Raw genomic sequence first — 23306 nt, 5'->3', positions numbered from 1 at the left:
CTTTTTCCACGTATGGAGTCAGCTCTTACAAGGGGGCATAGCTTTAAATTAAGGGGGGGTAGGTATAGGGCAGATGTTAGGGGTAGGTTCTTTACTCAGCGAGTTGTGAGTTCATGGAATGCTCTGCCAGTGGCAGTGGTGGACTCTCCCTCATTATGGGCATTTAAGCGGGCATTGGATAGGCATATGGAGGATAGTGGGCTAGTGTAGGTTAGGTGGGCTTGGATCGGTGCAACATCGAGGGCCGAAGGGCCTGTACTGCGCTGTATTCTTCTACTATAACACTGCATAGAATCCATCTGTACTCTATATTTTCTCATCAATCTGTTCAGACATTATATTGCCTGTGGAGTAGGTGGGGTTTGAATCTGGGTGTAAGGGCAACATCGAGGGCCGAAGGGCCTGTACTGCGCTGTATTCTTCTACTATAACACTGCATAGAATCCATCTGTACTCTATATTTTCTCATCAATCTGTTCAGACATTATATTGCCTGTGGAGTAGGTGGGGTTTGAATCTGGGTGTAAGGTCCCCATTCCATCTGTACTCTGTGCTGTTTGAAATTTGGAACTGAGTGATGTAATTCAACATGAGAATTTGCAGGAAAGTATCTTCCTAATGAAAACTTTAAATGTTGATTGACTGTCCAGGCATTATCCCCTCTTCAGAGTCATAGAGATGTACAACAAGGAAACAGACCCTTCGGTCCAAGCCGACCAGATATCCTAAATAAATCTAGTCCCATTTGCCAGCATCTGGCCCATATCTCTCTAAACCCTTCCTATTCATATATCCATCCTAATGCCTTTTAAATGCTGTAATTATACCAGCCTCCACCACTTCATCTGGCAGCTCATTCCATACACACACCACCCTCTGCATGAAAAAGATGCCCCTTATGTCCCTATTATACCTTTCCCCTCTCACCCTGTATTTAAAAGGCTTGTGGATGGATATATGAATAGGAACAGTTTGTAGGGATATAGGCCAAGTGCTGGCAAATGGGACTAGATAAGGTTAGGATAACTGGTTGGCTTGGACAAGTTGGACCAAAGGGTCTGTTTCTGCGCTGCACATCTGACTCTATGCTCTTTATAGTTCTGGTCTTTCCCCACCCCATGGAAATGACCGTGTCTATTTGTCATATCCATGCCCCTCATGTATTTATAAACCTCTGTAAGGTTACCCCTCAGTCTCTGACGCTCCAGGGAAAACAGCCCCAGCCTATTCATGATGCAGTCATATATTTTAAAGTAAGTTTAGAGCTGTCCATTTTATTTGAGTTGAGTACTGGCTTTGTAGTCTTAAAAATCGCATTTTACAAGGGTGACCTCACAGCTGAGTAAAATCACTGATTTAACTTGAAGAATGAACACTTTTAAAGACCCTGAGGATTCGTAGGCAGTAGCCAGTTTTGCAGGTCATTGTGTTAGCTGGATCTTGTATCAGATGCTCATGTCTTGGAATCTTTTTAAGACAACTCACTTTGGTGTAATGTCTGTTTGCATTGGCAATTATATTTGATGCCAAAGTACCATTAACATTTTTGAGTGTTAGCGATATCAGGAAGCTAGTGGCTGCTTCAGATTTGTTACCTGAATGGCAGATGATGAATGACGGAGATGCTGTAGTGAAACTTGTGTCCTTCCAGAATCCTCAGGCAGATCTTCAGGCTCAGGATCGTTGCCATCGGATTGGTCAGACTAAGCCGGTTGTAGTTTATCGCCTGGTAACTGCCAATACCATCGATGAGAAGATTGTGGAGAAAGCCACAGCAAAAAGGCGACTTGAGAAGATGGTGATACATAAAAGTTAGTGTTTGTTTAATAATTTAGCGTTCATTGCCTGCTCTTTCGTGGGGTCATAATCTTTTCCATTTTGGCTGCTCCATGTCCAAATTATTGAATATTACATAAAATTAATTTCTTTGAAAGCCATTCAGAGAAGGTTGTTTGTTGGGACGACCGGATTGTCTTGTGATAAAAGGTTAAACAGGTTGGGCCTATATCCATTGGCATTTACAATACTGAGATTATCAAAACAAAGAGTCCTGTTCGGTTGGATGCTATGAGGATGCTTCCCCCCTTTTTGGGGACGCCGAGGACGAGGGAAGATCACTTAAAAGTTAGGGGTTTCCCATTTAAACCTAAGGTAGAGCAATTCTGTCTTCCCCAGAAAGCAAGGAAGGCACGAATTAGGGCGACATAGTGGTTCAGTGGTTCGCACTGCTGCCTCACAGCGCCAGGGTCCCTGTACCCAGTGTGACAATTTCCATTTACCGTATTGTCCAGGCTGTGACCAGTTTTAATGATATTTTCTATTTGCAAATTAATGGAAATTAGATATTTCCGATCTGTTTGCAAAAGAGACTAGATCCCCACCAAGGTTGTTATGGGGGAATAACTGGAGGTGCTGGTGTTGGATTGGGGCAGACAAAGTTTAAAAATCATACAACACCCTGTTATGCAAGGGAAGGCAGTATTACCCACAAAACCCTCAGAACTTTGTACTCTGTCTCATTCATAATGGTCTTTCTTCATTCTTGTTCAGATAAGTTCAAAGGGGGCAAGTCAGGATTGAACCAGTCCAGGAGCTGTCTAGATTCTACAGAGCTGATAGAGTTGCTGAAGTCTCGGGATCATGAAAGGTAAAGTAGATTAGATTGTTTAACCCTTTGGGCATTTCTCAACACTTCGGGGGCCTAGGTTCCCATTCTGTCTCAAAGTTGTCTGCCGTGTTTACAGTTGATCCTGAATTTGGCTTCCGTCTAAGATTACACACTTGTCCTCCTTGTTATATTGATAATGTCTCCTTTCCAGAATCCTGAAATAAAGCAGAACATATGTGGCTGGACTGGTAACAACCGGAGGGAGCCAAACTGCTAATGATTTGCAGCTACAGACCTTAAGTGTTACCTGACCTGCTGACCATTTCCAGTCTGTTATTCCATTTTAAATTAAGGAATTGAACCTGCTTAATTTGACTACTGGTTAAATGCAGGCTATTAGTTCATCACAAACCTCACTTGTCTGACATGATTTGTCACTTGTTCCCACAGAGAGGTGAAGGGATCCACTGATCAAGTGATAAGTGACGGTGAACTTCAGATCTTGATGGACCGCAGTGACCTGAGCAGTAAGTTCAAAATAGAACACATGTCCTGGTTTCTGTTGAACATCAAGTCACCCTTTACTTGCATGTGGAGCACCCTTGATGCTGATCCTGTTCCCTCAGAGCCAGGATATCTGATACCTCTGGTTTTTTTCTTTTTCCTTTGACTCTCTTGTTTTTTTTTAAAGTTTTTCCCCACACTACCCACCTAACAGCGGTGGTGCTTATTTTCCCCCAGCACCCATGTGGTGTGCGTGCATGTGTAGAACACAGTGAAGGAGAGCAAGACCACAAATCTTTATTTATATTCCATCACCAGGAAGAAAGAAAACAACTGAATGGTCAGTGACAAGCAGTGCCTTTCTTGAGAGAAAGCAATGCTGCGTGAATACTCCTGTTTTTTTTCCACTTTGTTCTTATATATTTCTATTTTCTTTTTTTTCCCCTTTTGTTTCTATTTTCTCCCATACTACTGCCTAACAGTGGCAGTGCTTATTTTTCCCCAGAACCCATGTGGTGTGTGTGCAGCTGTCGAAAAACAACAAGTGTGTAAATCTTTATTTATATTCCACCACCAGGAAGGAAGGAAACACCCGAGTGGCCAGTGACAAGCAGTGCCCTTCACATCAAAGGCAAATGCTGTGTGAACACTCCTGTGTTTTTTTTTTGGGCAGCTGGTTCAGGGACAGTCCCCTTCCTCTCAGACACCTTCAAGGAGGAGAGTCCTTGCGCACACACTGATCTAGTTCCCTCAGAGCCAGCTCTGAGTGTCAGGATGTTGGATGCTCCTGTTTTTTTTTTGGGTTTTTTTCCCAACTGTCAGAGTGAACAGAACCCCTGACAGTCCTGTTTATTTTTTTTTTATTTTTTAAATTTATATTAACCCCACACACTACCACCTAACCGCGATAGTGCTTATATTTTCCCCAGTGTGCAGGTGTGAGACACAGTGAAAGACACAAGGTGCATGAATCTTTATTCAAATTTCCACCACCAGGAAGAAAGGAAACACCCGAGTGGCCAGTGACAAGCAGTGCCCTTCACATCAAAGGGACCCTCAGTTCATTTTTTTTTCTCTTTATTAACCCCCACACTACCAGCTAACTGCAGTAGTGCTTATTTTTTCCCCAGCACCCATGGTGTGTGTGTGTGCAGGTGTGAGACACAAAGTGCACGAATCTTTATTCAATTTCCACCACCAGGAAACACCCCTGTTTTTTTTTTCATTGCAATATCTCATATTTTATTTATTCCATGTTCTACTTTTCAAACTTGTACAATGATAAAGTTTATTCAGTTACTTTTAATTTGAATTTTGTCCTCTACTGCTGTACAATGTAACACTCCATTATTCAAACAGTTTCTATGAATTAAAAAGGCAAAATACTTTATGAAGAGAGAATTTCTCCCTCATCAGCCTGGTCCATTGGTATAATTCTACCGCCAAAAGTTGACTCAGACAGTGTGTATATGTATGTTGGGGCAGGTGTGGGGATTGAGGGGTACATAAAGCTAGTAAAGAAGGTTCACTACACAGTGACATGTTTCCAACACCTTCACACCAATCAGAAGGAAAAAGGGGCAAATCCCGTGGGACTGGGGTGAAGGACTCGAACTGGGGGTGAGTAAATCTGAAACAATTGGGCGGCACGGTGGCACAGTGGTTTGCACTGCTGCCTCACAGCGCCAGAGACCCGGGTTCAATTCCTGCCTCAGGAGACTGACTGTGTGGAGTTTGCACGTTCTCCCCGTGTCTGCGTGGGTTTCCTCCGGGTGCTCCAGTTTCCTCCCACAGTCCAAAGATGTGCAGGTCAGGTGAATTGGCCGTGCTAAATTGCCCGTAGTGTTAGGTAAGGGGTAAATGTAGGGGTATGGGTGTGTTGCGCTTCGGCGGGTCAGTGTGGACTTGTTGGGCCGAAGGGCCTGTTTCCACACTGTAAGTAATCTAATCTAATCTAATCAACTCTGATCTCCAGTACCTTTATTCCAGACAGAGGCTTTTTGAAAAACCTTTCAGAAGCTTGCAGGGAGCAGATGGCCAAGAATTGCTCTACATAATTCTTGTTTGACACAATGAGTGATATGAATTTTCCAATAATGCAAGAAGTGCAAAAGTAATCCTCAAGATCCTTCTAACACCCTGTCAGTGGGGTGCAACACTCCTGTTTTTATCTGTCAACCAGGGATCCCTGATTGGGGCTGTTAATCTAGTCCAATCAGGGAACTCATTCTGAAGCCCTAGCAGGGGTTTGTTGTCAACTTATTACAAATTTATGTTCGTAAAGGTATTGGTGGAACTTCCTGACTCCAAATATGACTGTCATCTAATTGGGCATAATTATGCTCTGCATTAGCCAAAGTCATGGATGCATATTCTGTTGTTTGTTCCCCTCCATTGGGCCATCTATGAGCTACTTTTAAAATAAATTTCCTGCAAGGGGACACAACGAGCTGTGCTGATTTGCAGAAGTACTGCAGGAGTGCACTTGAGGGCTTCTGAAATATTGTTTATACGCTTTATTTCTGAGACATTCTGCTAGTTGACATGAACCATTTGCCAATGTGTGACATATGTTGTATTTAATTTGTTTTTTATTTACAGAACAAAAGAAATCTGGAATCAAAAAACAGACAGACAAAGTTTTTGAAGTACTTGATAATGATGACATGAATGCAGGAATCCAACTATGTGGGCTGAGAGAGATGGCTGGAGACATCTCCTAATTCAGGTGTTAGTTGCATTTCTCTTTCCTGCTCTCCCCAGTAGGGAATAGTTTGAAAGAATGTCACTCCTGGAGTGCAGACTGAGGATTCGTCTGTTTAAGGTTGTTGATTTGACATGTGTCCTGCTATTAAGTTTTTAAAGTGGGACTTCTTTGAAAGTGATTAAGTTTTTGCACACTGGATACGTGCAGATTATTTTTTGTTTGACTTAATGCTGCCTGGATTCTAAATGATGAGCTTGATTTCAAATGTTTAACCACTGGGCAAGTGGTATAGGCAAATAAATATTGTTTTATTCTTCTTTTGCTTTTTTACTTATTCAGTTTAGTTTTCACTCCTGTTGTGCTCTTACCCTCTAAGATATTGCACTCAGCTGTTCAAGAGAAACAGGAAGTTGACAGCATGCAGTTTGCCAGGAATGCGAGACTGTGCCTTACTGTTGGTAATTAACGCCAAGCATTTGATTGTAGGCATCAGATTCAGAATGCAGTCTGGCACTGTTTCACTGGATGTTTTTAAATTCTCATGGCTTTCCATCACCATTAGAAGGCAACTTGGCACCACTGTTTTAACCTTGTTTTTAAATAAATCAGCACCAGGGTTGCCACAGGACACATTTGTTGTCTCCCAGTCTGACAGATAATGAGAGATTTCTCTTAACTTTTTTTGAGTTTTGTATCAAACGTACTGATGGTGAAATTTATTAAAATTGTTAGACAGCAGTCTGGTTTCTTTCTAAACCCAGGTTAATCAATGCGGTTAGGGGCTGCCAGCATAACTTACTCATTTCCACAAGAACCCAAGCACCATTTCAGTCAGAATACCAGGAGAGCAGAGCTGAAGTGGAAGTCTTACTACGCACTGTTCAATCCACTTGCTTTTTCATTTGCAATATGCAACCTCTTCTTTGAATCTAGGACTGTGAGAGAAAGCCTAACATTGAATCCTACCTCCAGTAACATCAAAAATCCTTAGAAAGCTGGCTATTGGGAACGGTGTGGATTTTCTTCCCTTTGCATAATGCCTTTGGCAGCAGCAGTGTGAGATGAGCAGAAGGAGAAGAGGCTGTGTAATTGTAATCATGATGTATGCCAACTAGGAAATGCAACCCTTGAGATTTTAGTTTCTTCAGGCAAGAGTCATGCTGCTGTTTCTTTCAAAACCATTTGGGTTTGGATATTTGCACAAAAGGATTAAACCAGGGCCTACAGAAAGTATGGGGATAAAGTTTGTAGGACCTATATTCTGCAGCTTTAAATACAGCTTAGTCAAGACTTTCTGTAAACAGCTGCTTAGAGCACTACAAATAGGAGACTGATTTCTGCTTGTAAAGACCAGAATTCCTCAGCATTGTCAAGAGCATGGACCTTCTCCTTGTCGCAAACTTCAATCCCTGATGTATGTGGAATGCTGATGTACAAACTGTAAAAAAAAACAAAATAAGTTTTTTTTATTAGAAATAAATTTTTCAAGTTGTCACAGTACTAGTTTTTATTCCATTCTGCAATTCCAATTTCCTATACTCTATCCTACAGCATTGTTTTCTTTCTGGTGAATTTAACATCTCTGAGCATTTATGTACATTTGTAATGGGAAAGCTGTGGCATTCTTTATGCTGAAAGGCTTGTAACTCCTCAGATACAGCACAGTCCACATCCAGAAACCAGAAGAGCTGGATAACGTCAAGCTTCAGTTTGAGGTGTGGTATTGTTGGTGTCTGCTTTGTTCCACTAATCCAGATGACACAAATTTTCTGTTTAACAGTGGTAGCTTTATTATCATACAGCCGTCGAGAGATTCAAAGCGTCACTAAAGTAGCTGACTGCCTACTTGTAGCAACTCTTCTTCCCAAATCTCTGCCTTACACCCAGAGACAGTATATTTTATAGGAATTGAACAAAGATTTATCAGTCACATGGATGATTGACATCACATAACTTAAAATAGGTCATTATGATTTTACAAAACTTGATGAATGTCAATGACCTGTAATAAAGTGTGAATGGACTATAGAAACCGATTATCATATCATCCATGATTATGTGTTAACGGAAAGCAATTAAAGCAGAAAGGTTTTGCCTGCTACATATGGGGAACTCATACCTATGCTAATATGGAGGAGGGGTAACTGGGGGATTCACATACCTATGCTAATATGGAGGGGAAGTAAGACAATGGGAGGGGGAGGCTGTTAACTGGGTTGGGGCCAGGGCTATTAGTTCTGTCTGGAAAGGACAAAGGTAACTCCTTGTGTGGATTGAAAGAGTACAGGCTTTCACATGTTGTTGCAGTAAGTTTTTTGGTAGTGAGATTTTTAACCCTAAAGTCCCCAATGTGCCCTGAAAGAGAAGTAAAGCATGGAACTGACCGCTCTGACATTTTAACTTCCTCAATGTAGGACTTACTTTCATGATTTTACCAGCAATGGCAATTGCCAGCTAGAGGGCACCTGATTATCTTCCCTTGACTCTCATTGCCATTCCTGAATTAACATACAAACAGACAAGTTGGGCGCAGGTGGAAGTGACTTTTTTTGGCCTCTTCAGCCTGTCCTGCTATAAAATCATATAGCATGGAAACACACATCCTTCTGCCAACTAGTCCATCCCAACCATAATCCCAAACTAAACTAGTCCCACCTGCCTGTACTTGGCCTGTATCACTCCAAATGTTTCTTATTTGTGCACTTTATCTTTTAAACATTGTAACTGTACCTGCACCCACCACTTCCTGCAGAAACAGAAGTAAGGAACTATGTAGACCCTGAAAGGTGCTAAATGTTTCACTTATCTGGATGGCTGTAGTTATGATGACATTCAGGATACTTGACACCCCCCAGTACAATGCAAGCTTTTTGATTAGCACCATATCCACCTCCTTAAATACCCAATCATTTCATCACCAACACAGCACCTTCCAAACGTTTTTTTTTCCCAATTCCCTACCACCATGTTCTGGTCCAAGCTGGACAACATTTTCATTTGGCACTATACTGTCATTCTTTCCATGTTGCTGGGTGAAATCCTTGTATTCCCTTCCTAAACACCATTGTGGGAGTACCTATGTCACATGGACTGCAGTGTTTCAAGAAAGCAGGCCATTGCAACTGTCTCAAGGACAATATAATGGGTGACAGATGCGAGCCCAGCCATCAAAGTCCACATTGAGAGAATGAATGAAAGAAAAAAAACATTTAACATTCAACATGTGGATTTAACAACTTGTATTAATAATTTTGCAAAGATCTCTTGATGTGAATGTTGCTAAAATAATAATTTCAGAAAAATGGCAGGTACCTTTAATATCAGCTCATAGCCAATTGCTAGTTTATCATTTGTTGTTTTTCCTGGGATGTGGTGTCACTGGCTGGACAGCATTTATTGCCTATCATTACATAAATTACTTTCTACCTTGTAAGGAGGTGGTTTGGGTGGTATGCTCTTTAAAGGGTTGCTATGGGCCAAATGACCTGCTTCCACACTGAAATCTAGAATGAGGGGATATGGATACCATTTAGGACTGAGATAAGGAGAAATCAAAGGGCAGTGAATCTATGGAAATATCTACTATCAGAAGTTTGTGGGGGGTCAAGTCCCTTAATATATCCAGGAAAGATTTTAAAGGCACTAAAGGGAGAAAGTAGGAATATAAAGAAGGGGTGGCATGTTGGCTCAGTGGCTAGCACTACCGTTTCACCGCACCAGGGTCCCCGGTTCGATTCCAGTCTGGGGGACTGGACTGTCTGTGTGGATTTGCACATTCTCCCCGTGTCTGTGTGGGATTCCTCGCACAGTCCAAAGATGTGCAGGTTAGGTGAATTGGCTATGCTAAATTGCCCGTAGTGTTCGGTGAAGGGGTAAATGTAGGGGAATGGGTTGGGGTGGATTGCTCTTCGGAGGGTTGGTGTGGACTTGTTGGGCCGAAGGGTCTGTTTCCACACTGTAAGTAATCTAACCTAATCTAATGTGCAGGTCAGGCGAATTGGCCATGTTAAATTGCCCATAGTGTTAGGTGTATTAGTCAAGAGGGAAATGGGTTTGGGTGGGTTACTGTTTGGATCGTCGGTGTGGACTTGTTGGGCTAAAGGGCCTGTTGCCACATTGTAGGTAGTCTAATCTAATGAACATTAACTTGCCCCCTTTTACTGATGTACTGCCTCTCCTGGGCAGTCCTTGTTAATTGGTTGGTAGATTTTTTTGGGCGATCTGGTAATTGGATACTCAGCTGATAATGACATCTGATATGGATTTGTAATGGGTCTGACTTACCTGATCAAAGTTATTACAGAGCTGAATAAAGTAGGGGAATGTGTGTGAATGTGATTTCTATAATTTTTCAGCTTCAGGTAGTGGTTACTATCCCTGATGTCTCTGCATTGAAGTCTCAATTCTTTGTATTTAATGAAATTGAAAGGCACACAATATAGTTTCAGATGAGTCAGGTTGGATTTTAAATAAGTATTTTAATATAGAAATTGGAATAGGCTGTTTGGCCCCTTGAGCCGATGCTACCATTCAGTAAGGTCATGGATGATTTGACAGCTGCAACTGGTTGCCTGCCACTATTCTAAATATTGATTTGTTTGGCAAAATTGACAAATTGGATTCAGCTAAGATAAATGTGATATGTAACCTCTTTTTGTATCTAAAAAATGTATGCATATGCAGATAAGTCAGTGTTTGCTTTTGTGCCATTTTCAATTAATCTACATCAATAATTGAGCTCCAAAGTCATAGATGGAATGCTCTCCACTTGCCTGAATGTGTGTAGCTCCGGAACTCTCAAACCTTGACACCATCCATTAAGCAGCCTGCTTGACTGGCAGCACAACCACCACCTTCAATATTCACTTCCTCTGCCACTGAAGCTCAGGAACTGCTGTGTATACCATCTGCAACAGTGCTGCAAACAGTTGCCAAAGTTCTTGTGTGGGAAGCATCCAAACCCACCATCCCTCCCAGCTAGGAGAAGGGCAGCAGATAAATGAGAATACCATATCTGCTTGTTCCCCTCTAAGCTGCTCACGCTCCTGACTTGGTGTTCCTTTACTGTTGCTGGGACAAAATCTGGAAAATCCTGTATGCATATGCAGATAAGTCAGTGTTTGCTTTTGTGCCATTTTCAATTAATCGCTGGGCGGTGTGTTTAGTGGGCGGCACGGTGGCACAGTGGTTAGCGCTGCTGCCTCACAGCGCCAGAGACCCGAGTTCAATTCCCGACTCAGGCGACTGACTGTGTGGAGTTTGCACATTCTCCCCGTGTCTGCGTGGGTTTCCTCCGGGTGCTCCGGTTTCCTCCCACAGTCACAAAGATGTGCGGGTCAGGTGAATTGGCCATGCTAAATTGCCCGTCGTGTTAGGTTAAAAGGGGTAAATGTAGGGGTATGGGTGGGTTACGCTTCGGCAGGTCGGTGTGGACTTGTTGGGCCGAAGGGCCTGTTTCCACACTGTAAGTAATCTAATCTAATCTAATCTAATAATGCTGTGAGTGTCCCTGTGGGAATGCAGATCCAGGGCAATTAGGAATGGAGTCAAAAAGTGTAGCCCAGCTGGTCAGGCAGCATTTGAGGAGCAGAAGAATTGACGTTTCAGATATAAGCTCTCCATCAAGAATGAAGCCTTCTGCTTCTCGGATGCTGCCTGACTGGCTGGGCTTTTCCAGCTCCACACTCTTCGACTCTGATATCCAGCATCGCTTTTCCCCCCAATTAGGAATGGACAACTGACACTGGTTTAGTGGTGCCCATATTGCATAAACATGAGAGATAGTCCCTCATCTATGCACCTTAACCCACGGAGTGGAAAATTTTTGTGTTAATGCAAATAGGAAAACACCCCATCCAATAAGTTGTAGGCTATTGGCTGCACTGCTTCCTTGGTATTGTAGTCTGATCACAATATGTAGGATTAAATCAAATTACAGGAAAACATAAATCTCTGTACGTTGACAATGTACAAATGAAGAAAAGACTTACCAAGCCACAACAAAGGATACAGGTTTAAGTAAAAACCGATTCACCACCCTCTCGGTGAAGATTCTTTTACTTATATTCACTCTCTGCATTTTGTAAAATGATTGGTTGTCTTGAGTGTACGTAGCCGCCATCATACTGAAAAACAGATTCAAATTCCAATATAGTTCCTTGCTAGGTACCATCAATTAAGTATACAATTAATCTAAGCAACATTGTGGGTGGCACAGTGGTTTGCACTGCTGCCTCACAGCGCCTGAGACCTGGGTTCAATTCCTGCCTCAGGCGACTGACTGTGTGGAGTTTGCACGTTCTCCCCGTGTCTGCGTGGGTTTCCTCCGGGTGCTCCGGTTTCCTCCCACAGTCCAAAGATGTGCAGGGTCAGGTGAATTGGCCATACTAAATTGCCCGTAGTGTTAGGTAAGGGGTAAATGTAGGGGTATGGGTGGGTTTCGCTTCGGCGGGTCGGTGTGGACTTGTTGGGCCGAAGGGCCTGTTTCCACACTGTAATATAATCTAATCTAATCTAAACACATTTTTTTGGATTGCAATCAGAATTTTCTCAGGTCCTTTTCTGATTGGTTGCTATAATTCAGCAGCGGTTTGATGGAGAGACTGGGCTCTGGCTATGGGAGTCGTAGGTAAAAACAAGGGCTGCAGATGCTGGAGACCAGAGTCTAGATTAGAGTGGTGCTGGAAAAGCACGGCAGGTCAGGCAGCATCCAATGAGCAGGAAAATCGACGTTTCGGGCAAAAGCCCTTCATCAGGAATAGAGGCTTTTGCCCGAAACGTTGATTTTCCTGCTCCTCGGATGCTGCCTGACCTGTGCTTTTTCAGCACCACTCTAATGTAGACTGTGGGAGTCGTAGCAGTCTGGGACTCACTTCCTCAATCTCCTCCTCCACATTCTTTCACCTTACAGAAAACTCAGAGAAATAGCACATAAGCAACAGTCTCCCAGTTATTGCTTAAAGACTACAGTTTGCAGCAACTGTTGGGAGAAAAACTGGCTTGCTTCAGATCTTTTTACTCTAGAAGAAAAGGAGAGTTACACATACAGTTCGCATTCAAAATCTGCTCAGCTACCCAGGAGCCAATCATAGTTGTTGCCAGCCCAATCATCTTTGACATCCACAACTGGTCACAATGTCATGGAAACATGGCTAGAACAGGGACAGGATTGGCTGTTGCAGGTTCCAGGATTTAAATGTTTTAGTAGGGTCAGAGGTGGGGGTAAAAGAGGGGGAGGTGTGGCATTGCTTGTCAAAGATAGTATTACAGTGGTGGAAAGGACGATGGATGAGGACTTGCCATCTGAGGTAGTTTGGGCTGAGGTTAGGAATAGGAAAGGTGAGGTCACCCTGTTAGGAGTCTTTTACAGGCCTCCTAATAGTCCTAGAATCATTGAAGAAAGGATAGGGAAGGTGATTCAGGAGATGAGTGACAGTAATAGGGTGGTTGTTATGGGGAGAAAGTGAGGTCTGCAGATGCTGGAGATCAAAGTTTAAACTTTATTGCTGGAACAGCACAGCAGGTCAGGCAGCATCCAGGGAACAGGAGATTCGACGTTTCGGGCACAGGCCCTTCTTCAGGAACTTTTGGTTGTTATGGGGGACTTTAACTTTCCTGATATTGATTGGGAAAGCTATAGCTCAAGTTCGTTAGATGGGTCAGTGTTTGTTCAATGTGTGCAGGAGAGTTTCCTGACACAATAACAGCCTCAGATAGTTCCACATCAAAATGTGCAACTTTTCCTACACCGAGAGAACATACCTTGTAAATGCACCACAGTTTCTTAGCAAGTCAACCATGGCAACACCAATAAAACCGTCAACATTCAGGATAAGATTTGGTTTCTGAAAGAAAAAAAATGTAACCATTCAATTCTCAAACAATATTTATACATCAATAATAAAAACAGATGGGGCAAGATTTTAATAACTGCAACAATTCAGAAATGGTTAATTCTTCAGAATTTGCATTATTAAAAATAAAACGTAAGCATGTCTCGTGAAAGCTCATCCAACCACATTTTGTGCTGCAGATTTTGCTTAAGGAAAAGTTTTCCTTTAAAAAGAGAACCACATTTTATTGATATGCTGTTGGCAAATAATTTGGAAACAAGCTAATTCAGTGACAAAAAACGGAAAGTACTGCAGATGCTGTAAGTCAGAAAATCAGAAGTTGCTGGAAAAGATCAACAGGTTCTGCAGCATCTGTGAAGAGAAAATAGAATCAATTTTTTGGGTCCAGTGACCATTCCTCAAAATGCAGCTCAGTGACTGCTTGCCCAGATTCTGCATTTAACCAACTTGCCATCTGACAATGAAGCACATTCCACAGTGTACAGCACAAAGCTACTCAAACTGAAGTTAATCAAAGTCTAAAATAAAATTTGAGCTATTCTGAAAGGATTGTTCCAGGTAATTCCAATGAAGGCGCTGCTTCCTTCCCTACCAAAACTCTGAAGGCCTTGATCAGAGTTACCAAAATCAGTTTTGAAATTTCTACAGCTGAATTAATATTCATCACTCAATCCCCGATAGAACTGAAGTCTGTGGAAGATAGGTTATTTGCTGACCAGTTTTCAGGTTCCTGTGTAGGTTCCATACCTTGGAGGTAGTAATCTTCTCCACTTCTAGCGCATAGTCGAGGAGAGGTGTGGCTGGGAAATGCTGCTTCACAAAATCCTTTAGGATCTGTACCCTCATGTCTGGATTGTTAATCTGTGATCAGGAAAGTTTAATTCATCAAATACCACAATGGCGATTTAAATGTGCAGTACATACCAGGATCTCTATCAGATCATGGTATTTCCAAAGTGACTGATCATCATTCCCAGACTATATATTTGTGACAGCTGAAACGTTGTCACCTCTAGATGCAGTTACCCCAATCTTCAACACGGAATAAATCAGAGTGCTTCCAAAACACTGAACATCAACACAATTGGCAGATTACAGCCACTGTACTCCCCAGCAACTCAAGACAACTTATACTTGTGTTCCAAACTCTGGTTTTCCTGTTTTAATTTGTAAAAAGCTATTCCTTAAAATCTTAAATCAATTCACCACAACCATGAGATAATATGAGATGTATGACATTTATTTGTATTTAATTTAGAAGTGTCACCTTCAATGATAAACCCTTGTAAACCCAAGTCAAAAACACTTGGGGAAAGCGGTAGATGTGGTATATATGGATTTTAGTAAGGCGTTTGATAAGGTTCCCCATGGTAGGCTACTGCAGAAGATACGGAGATATGGCATTGAGGGTGAGTTGGAGGTTTGGATTAGGAGTTGGCTGGCTGGAAGAAGACAGAGGGTAGTAGTTGATGGCAAAGTTTCTTCATGGAGTGCCGTCACTAGCGGTGTTCCGCAAGGATCTGTTTTGGGACCATTGCTGTTTGTCATTTTTATAAATGACCTGGAAGAGGGGTTAGAAGGTTGGGTGAGCAAGTTTGCGGATGATACGAAAGTCGGAGGGGTTGTTGACAGTGAGGAAGGATGTGGCAGGTTACAGCAGGATATAGAGAAGCTGCAGAGCTGGGCAGAAAGGTGGCAAATGGAATTCAATGTAGCTTCGTGTGAGGTGATTCACTTTGGGAAGAATAACAAAAAGATGGGGTACTGGGCTAATGGTCGGATACTTGTAGTGTGGATGAGCAGAGGGATCTTGGTGTCCATGTACACAGATCTCTGAAAGTTGCCACCCAGGTAAATAGTGCGGTGAGGGAGGCATATGGCGTACTGGCTTTTATTGGTCGAGGAATTGAGTTCCGGAGTCCTGAGGTCATGATGCAGTTGTATAAGACTCTGGTGCGGCTGCATCTGGAGTATTGTGTGCAGTTTTGTTCGCCATACAATAGGAAGGATGTGGGGCACTGGAACGGGTGCAGAGGAGGTTTACCTGGATGTTGCCTGGTATGGTAGGAAGATTGTATGAGGAAAGGCTGAGGCACTTGGGGCTGTTTTCATTGGAGAAAAGAGGGTTTGGGGGTGACTTGGTAGAGGTGTACAAGATGATTAGGGGTTTAGATAGGGTTGACCGTGAGAACCTTTTTCCACGTATGGAGTCAGCTATTACGAGGGGGCATAGCTTTAAATTAAGGGGGGGTAGATATAGGACTGATGTTAGGGGTAGGTTCTTCACTCAGCGTGTCGTAAGTTCATGGAATGCCCTGCCAGTAGCAGTGGTGGACTTTCCCTCTTTATGGGCATTTAAGCGGGCATTGGATAGGTATATGGAGGATAGTGGGTTAGTATAGGTTAGGTGGGCTTGGATCGGCGCAACATCGAGGGCCAAAGGGCCTGTACTGCGCTGTATTCTTCTATGTATTCTTCTTCTATGTCACCAATCAACTACCTGCCAAATCTCACTTTACACAGACCTCGGTGCTACGCGGTCTACAAACATTTCCTCCCACTGCTTGAACAAAGCATTAGACCAGCACACAATGAGATTTAGTAATTTGTTTTAAAAGTCATTTTCCACTTTAGTGCACCAATTAAAATGCTGAAAATAAAACGATAGTCACGTGTGTTCAAGATTGCAAAACAATTTAACGAAGCTAAATTCACAGATTTATTAGGGGGTTAGAGCGGAATGGGTGGGTCACTACTGTTAGGTTTTATCACTGATTGGATAACTTGGAAACCCTTGATACCTTTTCATTAACACCAAATGTTAAAAATTTGAACTAACGATTAAAAATGTGCTTATGCCATTTTTTTGGATGAGTCAGTTGTTTACATGTCCTTCTTCTAACCACTCAGATTTGCTTATTCACTTTACAGGGTCCACATACTGCTGAAGTATGAGACAGCTATTTCTATGGTAGACTGTTCCTGGTGTTGTCTCCTCTACCTTGTGGTGACCAAACACATGGGATGCTTACATTTGTGGACACCTTAATTCTGTCTCCAAGTGTGACCCTGATCTGTTTTGGTGCTCCTGACGGGACGGGACGGAGCCAGAGCCCTGGACAATGCCGATTAGTCCCACAAAGTCAAACTCTTGAAATTGACCACAGTCCCAGCAGCTGCTGCTGTTAGAGATTATGCTGATGCATTCACCAGTAACCTCATCCCTCTTGTGTCACATCCTGCTGTTTAATCCCATCTATTTTCTTTTGCCCCAGTTTCCTAACGTTCCCAATCTCCACAGCTGTCTTTTTGCCAGTCGGTTTCCTGAGATGCTTCCTACGAATGCTTGGTGATCTCGGCTTCCCCGCCCCCAGTGTTTGAGGCATTTTCTGTTTTTATTTATAATCCAAATTCACGATCGTGATTAAATAAATAATAAATACGCGCAATGTTTAAACACACATCAATAAATGCAGTTTCGCAGAACAACTTCGAATCAAACAACTTTCAGGGTTAATGGGCAAGAGAAACATCTTTCATGGTTAATGGGCAAGAGAAACATCTTTCAGGGTTAATGGGCAAGAGAAACATCTTTCAGGGTTAATGGGGAAGAGAAACATCCCTGACACAAGAGCTTCAAAAGATCAGAGACATAGATGTACAGCACAGAAACAGACCCTTCGGTCCAACCTGTCCATGCTGACCAGCTATCCCAACCCAATCTAGTCCCACCTGCCAGCACCCGGCCCATATCCCTCCAAACCCTTCCTGTTCATATACCCATCCAGATGCCTTTTAAATGTTGCAATTGTACCAGCCTCCACCACTTCCTCTGGCAGCTCATTTCATACACGTACCACCCTCTGTGTGAAAAGGTTGCCCCTTAGGTCTCTTTTATATCTTTCCCCTCTCACCCTAAACCTATGCCCTCTAGTTCTGGACTCCACGACCCCAGGGAAAAGACTTTGCCTATTTACCCTGTCCATGCCCTTAAGGATTTTGTAAACCTCTGTAAGGTCCCCTCTCAGCCTCCGACGCTCCAGGGAAAACAGCCCCAGCTTGTTCAGCCTCTCCCTATAGCTCAAATCCTCCAACCCTGGCAACATCCTTGGGAATCCACCGAATTGATGGGCAAAATGTACAGTTTACAGATTCAAGCCGCTGGCTACCTGGTGCAGTGGGGAATGATCCTTTCCCTGAGCCAGAGGCTGCAGTTTCGAATCTCCCCCCAAAAACCTGGGCGGTATGGGAGATATTTTCCCAATGCGGGTGAATGGGCCAACACTCCCAGCCCAACACGCTCTCAGTGAAGTCACTAAGATACACTGGAACAATCGGCATTTGGAAGAAATCGGGAGGAACATGAAATACAGGGGGATGAAGTCATTTCCAAGCTTCCCATTCCGAGAGAGGGCGGTGGTGTTTAGTGACTCAACACACAGGGGCTCACCATCACTGATCATTTCCAAACAGCGCCCCGCGATCACACAGACTGCAAACACAGCGCTCTGGAAAGCTCCGTCTTGTGCTTCCTGCTCTGAGCTGTCTCGGAAGGTTGAACTCTTAACGCAGGACTGCCCCAACATCAAAGTCAACGGTAAGAGATACTTTGTCGCTATTCTCCGCACCTGGATGTTATATAGTCACCACACTCTGAACTAAAGAGTGTTCGAGACACAGTTGGAAAGTGCATCAGTGAAGGATTAGAGTTAGGAGGGAGCCTGTTCTAGATAAACGTCTCACTGAATTCCGTTATATCTATAGCTAACTGGTGGAAATTGTGATTTTCTCCACAGTTCCCGATCAATGCTGGCTGCACTCACGGTGTGAAAGAGACAGTCATGTTGACCCGGTATACAATCCCCTCCGGTGTTTGACAGTGACCGCGGGAAAGGCAATACCAACCATCCCGGGCCATGGAGGCTCCAATTCTGCCATCTGCCAATGCCTCCATCTCTGGCAATGCCACGGGCTGGGGGCGCTTTCTGGATTTTGGTAATCCGTGCCCAGCATCAGCGGCCCTCACCGTCTTCCTGCTGGCATCTTACAGTGCCGTGCTGGTCGTAGGTTTACTGGGAAACATCTCCCTGATCTGTGTGATCGCCAGGCAGCAGAGGAACAACGTGACCAACTTGCTGATCGCCAACCTGTCGCTGTCCGATCTGACCATCTGTGTCTTCTGCCTGCCTTTCACAGTGGCCTATACCCTCATGGACTATTGGGCTTTTGGTGAAGTGCTGTGTAAGACGGTGCCGTTTTTCCAGTGCCTGTCGGTGACAGTGTCTGTGCTTTCCCTGGTCATGATTGCTCTGGAAAGGCATCAACTCATTCTGCACCCCACCGGCTGGAAACCCAGTGTCCCTCAAGCTTACCTGGCGCTGCTGCTCACCTGGAGCCTGGCCTGTGCCGTCTCCCTGCCCTTTGTGTTTTTTCATGTCCTCACGGATGAACCTTTCTTGGATCTTCCTGTTCCCCTGGCGCCCCTGGTGAAGGAGGCAGTCTGTACAGAGTCCTGGCCATCCAGGGAGCAGAAGCTGGTTTACACCACCTGGCTGCTCGCCTTCCAGTACTGTGTGCCTCTGGCTTTCATTACAGTCTGTTACGGCAGGATATACTGGAGGCTTAGGACAAGGAGGGACTTGCAGGACAGAGCAGGCGAGGAGAACCGCAAACTGGCGAACAGCCGGCGGATCACCCTGCTGCTGGGCTTCTTGGTGGTGGGCTTTGGGATCTGCTGGTTCCCGCTGCATGTTTTCAACGCGGTCATGGACTGGGATGTGCAAATAGTAATGCACTGTCAGCACAATCTCATCTTCTCCCTGTGTCACCTGGCGGGTATGGTTTCCACCTGCATCAACCCCATCATCTACGGCTTCCTGAACAATAACTTCAAGGAGGAGCTCCGGAGCATTATCCTGAGGTGCAGATGGAGCAGCAAAGAAGATGGCGAGCACTTCCCCCTGTCCACCATGAACACTGAACTCTCCAAGGCCTCTCTCAGACTCAGTTGCAGGAGCAAATGATGAACACACTGGTCCAACAGAAAGCGCTCAGACTGAAAGAAGGCTTGGGAATGGGACACATAAACACTGCTTTGGTTTGTTCTGTGTTAGATCTCACCTCTTTAATTACGTCTGAAATATCAAAACGTGGTCTGTGAAATGAAGCGTCTCTGATAGCAATTGTATTTCAACCGAAATTGGACAGGGCTCCCCAGTTTTCGGGTTCAAACCTTCCAGCTAGCAGCAAAAAAACCCATTGCAAAACTGAGTTCGTTTAATTTTGAGAATCCGTTAGTGTAACATTCCCATTTATTGGAACGTGCCTCTATTTATCAGCAATGAGATTCTCACTTGGATCCGCTACATTCTGCGTTAACACCTTCCTTTCTGTACGGCCGAAACACACTGGAAATATGCAGCACCAGTCTGATCGCAAGAATGTCCCAAATAAAGAGGGAAACAACCGTCTACAATGTTTGGTTTCATTTTGTCAATAGTTACTTCTGCGGCTGTAAAATAGTTCGCGGTGTTATGTTTTTATGAGGTGAGCTTCACTCTGTCCCTCCTGCTGATTTGAAAGGGATTAATTATTTAAATATAGAGGGCGGACAGGAACATAATCCGAGATATTAGACCCACAGCTTTTAGCTGTTACCACCCCAATCATACATTAGCGGAGAGAGCGAGATCCCTGCATACCTGACCTTCTGAAGGGTTAAACAGTAATGAGTATGTGGGCTAGCCTATCACACGGAACTTCTGGGGAACTTGGTGTCACCCTGCCTTTGATTTCTTGCGGATTTGTTTAGATTATTCTCTTATTTTAATACCAACGCAGCCTCTAGCTGACCGGGTGAAAATTGTTTATGGGAATGAGCTCTCGCTTCCGCCCAATGCCATCCCCTGCAAAGTATCTGACTCAACACACTTGCATTGACGTAGCGCCTGGCCCAGGGAACTTCAGAGGAAAATAATCCAGCCAAAAACAGAAAGAGGCGAGGACAGGACTTTTCACGAAAGTGACAAAAGAAGTTGTTAAAGTGGCAGAGGAACAGGTTTCTAATCAGAAGCTTGAGATTTGAACAGAAGGGTGACAGTAGACTCGGGTTAGAAAGCTTCCTGAAAGGACTGGGATCGTGTGCAAGTTCCATTTCCACTCCTACAATGTAACTTTAGCCCCATGACCTGTCGGGAACGGAATTTTCCTGAAAAACAAGAGCACTGCCGTTAAGATGCTAATGTCACAAACATCTAGTGACACAGCATCTGTGGAGAGAGAAACAGAATCAACGTTTAGGTCCAGTAGAACTTCTTTGGAGTTGTATTGGTCTTAAATCAGTGTTAACTCTGCTGCTCTCGGTAGATACCTGCTGAGTTTCTCCAGCAATTTCAGGGCTTTTTTTAAATAAAACGACCCATAGTCTGTTCAAAATAACACATGTTCCCCCAGTACATTATATATTAAAGAATTTCTAATCCTAACAATGTGATATTGAGTCACTTGCAACTTAAGCAGGTGAAAGGCTTGCATAGTTTGTTTACTGAGAGCTTACTTTCATAAACATTAATAAAAATTAAAAGCTGCAATGCCGGAAATCTGAAATAAAAACAAGAAGGGTTGTATAAAGTCGGCAGGTCTGGCAGTATCTGTGGAGAGAGAAACAGAATTAATGTAAGAGTCCAGTACAACCTCTTTGGAGTTGTATTGGTCTTAAATCAGTGTTAACTCTGTTGCTCTCTCCACAGATACCTGCTGAGTTTCGCCAGCAATTTTAGGTTTTATTCCAGATAACCCTAGCCTACCTTCCATCGTAGAGACCATTCTTCAAAGTAGTTTCCACAGTCTGGAGAAAACTTCTTCTGGCAGTCACTGACCATGGCAAGAAGTTAATCCTAACTCTCCCACATCCAAACACAACTTTTCTGACAAGTCTAACTCCACTACTTGTGGGATCTTACTATACATGGACTATTGCCTGTGTTACAATGTCTGCACTTGGATGTGAAACATTTGATATGTTAAGAAGGGCAGGACAGCTTTCCCTGAAACTTACAAACCTAGACCAAATTTGATGGCAGGTTCTCCATGAATCAAAGCCAGCATTTTAACACCATCCTCCTGTGAGGAGTGAGTACTGACTCTGCGAACTGATGTGAAGAATGTAATGAGATGGAAAGTAAAGACAGGCTGAACCATTTGATTACTGAGGCACCTTTCAGTCATTGAATCCCTATGGTTCAGAAACAGGCCATTCAGCCCATCCAGTCCCTACCACCACTCTGAATAACATCCCATTCCAGACCCACCCATCCCCTCCTATCTCCATATCCCTGCATTTCCTATGGCTAATCCACGTAACCTACACATCCCTGGACACTATGGGCAGTTTAGCACAGCCAATCCACCTAATTTGCACATCTTTGGACTGTGGGAACAAACTGAAGCACCCGGAGGAAATCCATACAGACACGGGGTAAACTCCACGCAGTCACCTGAGGCTGGAATCAAATTCAAGTCCCTGGCCCTGGGAGGCTGTAGTGCTTGCCACTGAGCCACCATTCCACCCTAACGTCTAAACGTTGTAGCTGGGTTTTCAATGTAAGATGATCTTTATGAGCTGAGGGAGGGAGAGTTATCATTGACCTGAAACACTGATTTAAAAAAAAATTCATTTAGTGGACATGGGTTTCACCGGCATTTACTGCCTGCCCCTAGCTGCCCCTTGAGAAGGTGGTGGTGAGCTGCCTTCTTGAACCACTGCAGGCCATTTGGTACAGTAATTGTCAGGACCTATTTGGAAGAGTGCACTGATACTCAAGCCCCGCTACTCTCTGCATTTTCACAATAATCAAATGACTCAAAGTCCCTAATTGTTCTGTCTGATAAATGTAGGTCATTACAAACCATTCAGTCCCTCAAGCCAATCAGATACAATGACATTGTTCCCGTACTTAACAAGGAATTACTGCTTATTACATATAAATCAATTCTAACCACAGGCAAATAAAATATGAATTACCAAAGTGTAACACACTAACTGAAACTCTACCACTTCTTAAACCCCTGCACTCAAATGCAGGAAGACACAAAAACAAAATGGTATGCGTGGAGAAAAAAAATCAATGGTACACAGTTCAATATCATCAGTCCACAGGATTCACTGAGGTCTCCTATTGCTACTTCCAAGTCCTTTTGATCTCTGAATTTCTGCAGTCCAAGTCCTCTCAGATCTTTACTGAAGATACAGGCCATTTGGCACACCTACTATTCATTCTCAGTCATTAGTTAGAAGCACATGCTTATAGGGAAATGGAGAATAACTTGCTACCTTCCAATTCTTTGTTAATTCTCTGCAAGAAGAGAGACATTGTCTTTTTAGAGTCTGGAGGCTTTCTGCCTCTGTATTGTTCATACTCAGGCTGTCCATCTGTCCAGAGGCTAACCAGAGGGTTGTTACCATGCTGAGCATATCTAATCCACACAGCTGGCTACCAGTTCAATTGATACATTTAAGAGGGCATTGGATGTTTTATTTTGGGGAGTAATGGTGTGCAGGGGTATGGGGAATAAACAGGAGATTGTCACGAAGTAATAGAGCCAAATGAAATAGAACGGTTACAGACACGCCAGG

At 43.6% G+C, this 23306-nt stretch overlaps 2 protein-coding genes and 1 long non-coding RNA gene across 5 annotated transcripts in view; 2 read left to right on the top strand and 1 right to left on the bottom strand.

Annotated features, from left to right (window-relative positions):
- LOC122561017 overlaps nt 1-5330 on the bottom strand; it is a 7676-nt gene extending 2346 nt beyond the window's left edge. The window contains exons 1-2 of the long non-coding RNA XR_006314883.1: nt 5091-5330; nt 1337-1338 (exon numbers count right to left, since the gene is read on the bottom strand). This is a non-coding gene — a long non-coding RNA (uncharacterized LOC122561017). The remainder of the gene's footprint in view (nt 1-1336; nt 1339-5090) is intronic.
- Nucleotides 1-6139, top strand: part of hells (helicase, lymphoid specific) — a 65427-nt gene extending 59288 nt beyond the window's left edge. For all 3 annotated transcript variants that reach the window (XM_043712290.1, XM_043712289.1, XM_043712288.1), the window contains exons 20-23: nt 1652-1811; nt 2551-2647; nt 3059-3135; nt 5714-6139. In XM_043712290.1, the coding sequence (XP_043568225.1) occupies nt 1652-1811; nt 2551-2647; nt 3059-3135; nt 5714-5835 (456 nt within the window). In that variant the 3' untranslated portion in view covers nt 5836-6139. The remainder of the gene's footprint in view (nt 1-1651; nt 1812-2550; nt 2648-3058; nt 3136-5713) is intronic.
- Nucleotides 6140-18138: 11999 nt separating this feature from the next.
- Nucleotides 18139-20136, top strand: LOC122561016 (neuropeptide Y receptor type 4-2-like). Its single transcript, XM_043712291.1, has 2 exons — nt 18139-18269; nt 18469-20136. Exon 2 carries the CDS (start codon nt 18589-18591, stop codon nt 19693-19695), a length of 1107 nt encoding a protein of 368 aa, XP_043568226.1. The 5' UTR covers nt 18139-18269; nt 18469-18588; the 3' UTR covers nt 19696-20136.
- Nucleotides 20137-23306: the final 3170 nt, after the last annotated feature.

This window comes from Chiloscyllium plagiosum, chromosome 22 (assembly GCF_004010195.1).
Source record: "Chiloscyllium plagiosum isolate BGI_BamShark_2017 chromosome 22, ASM401019v2, whole genome shotgun sequence".
Classification (NCBI taxonomy): domain Eukaryota; kingdom Metazoa; phylum Chordata; class Chondrichthyes; order Orectolobiformes; family Hemiscylliidae; genus Chiloscyllium; species Chiloscyllium plagiosum.
The sequence above is the reverse complement of the archived record's forward strand: the minus strand, read 5'-3'. Positions and strand labels throughout refer to the sequence as shown.

What these genes read in the sequence shown, in the direction of transcription:
- LOC122561016 (XM_043712291.1), top strand. Translation starts at nt 18,589, where the DNA reads ATGGAGGCTCCAATTCTGCCATCTGCCAATGCCTCCATCTCTGGCAAT.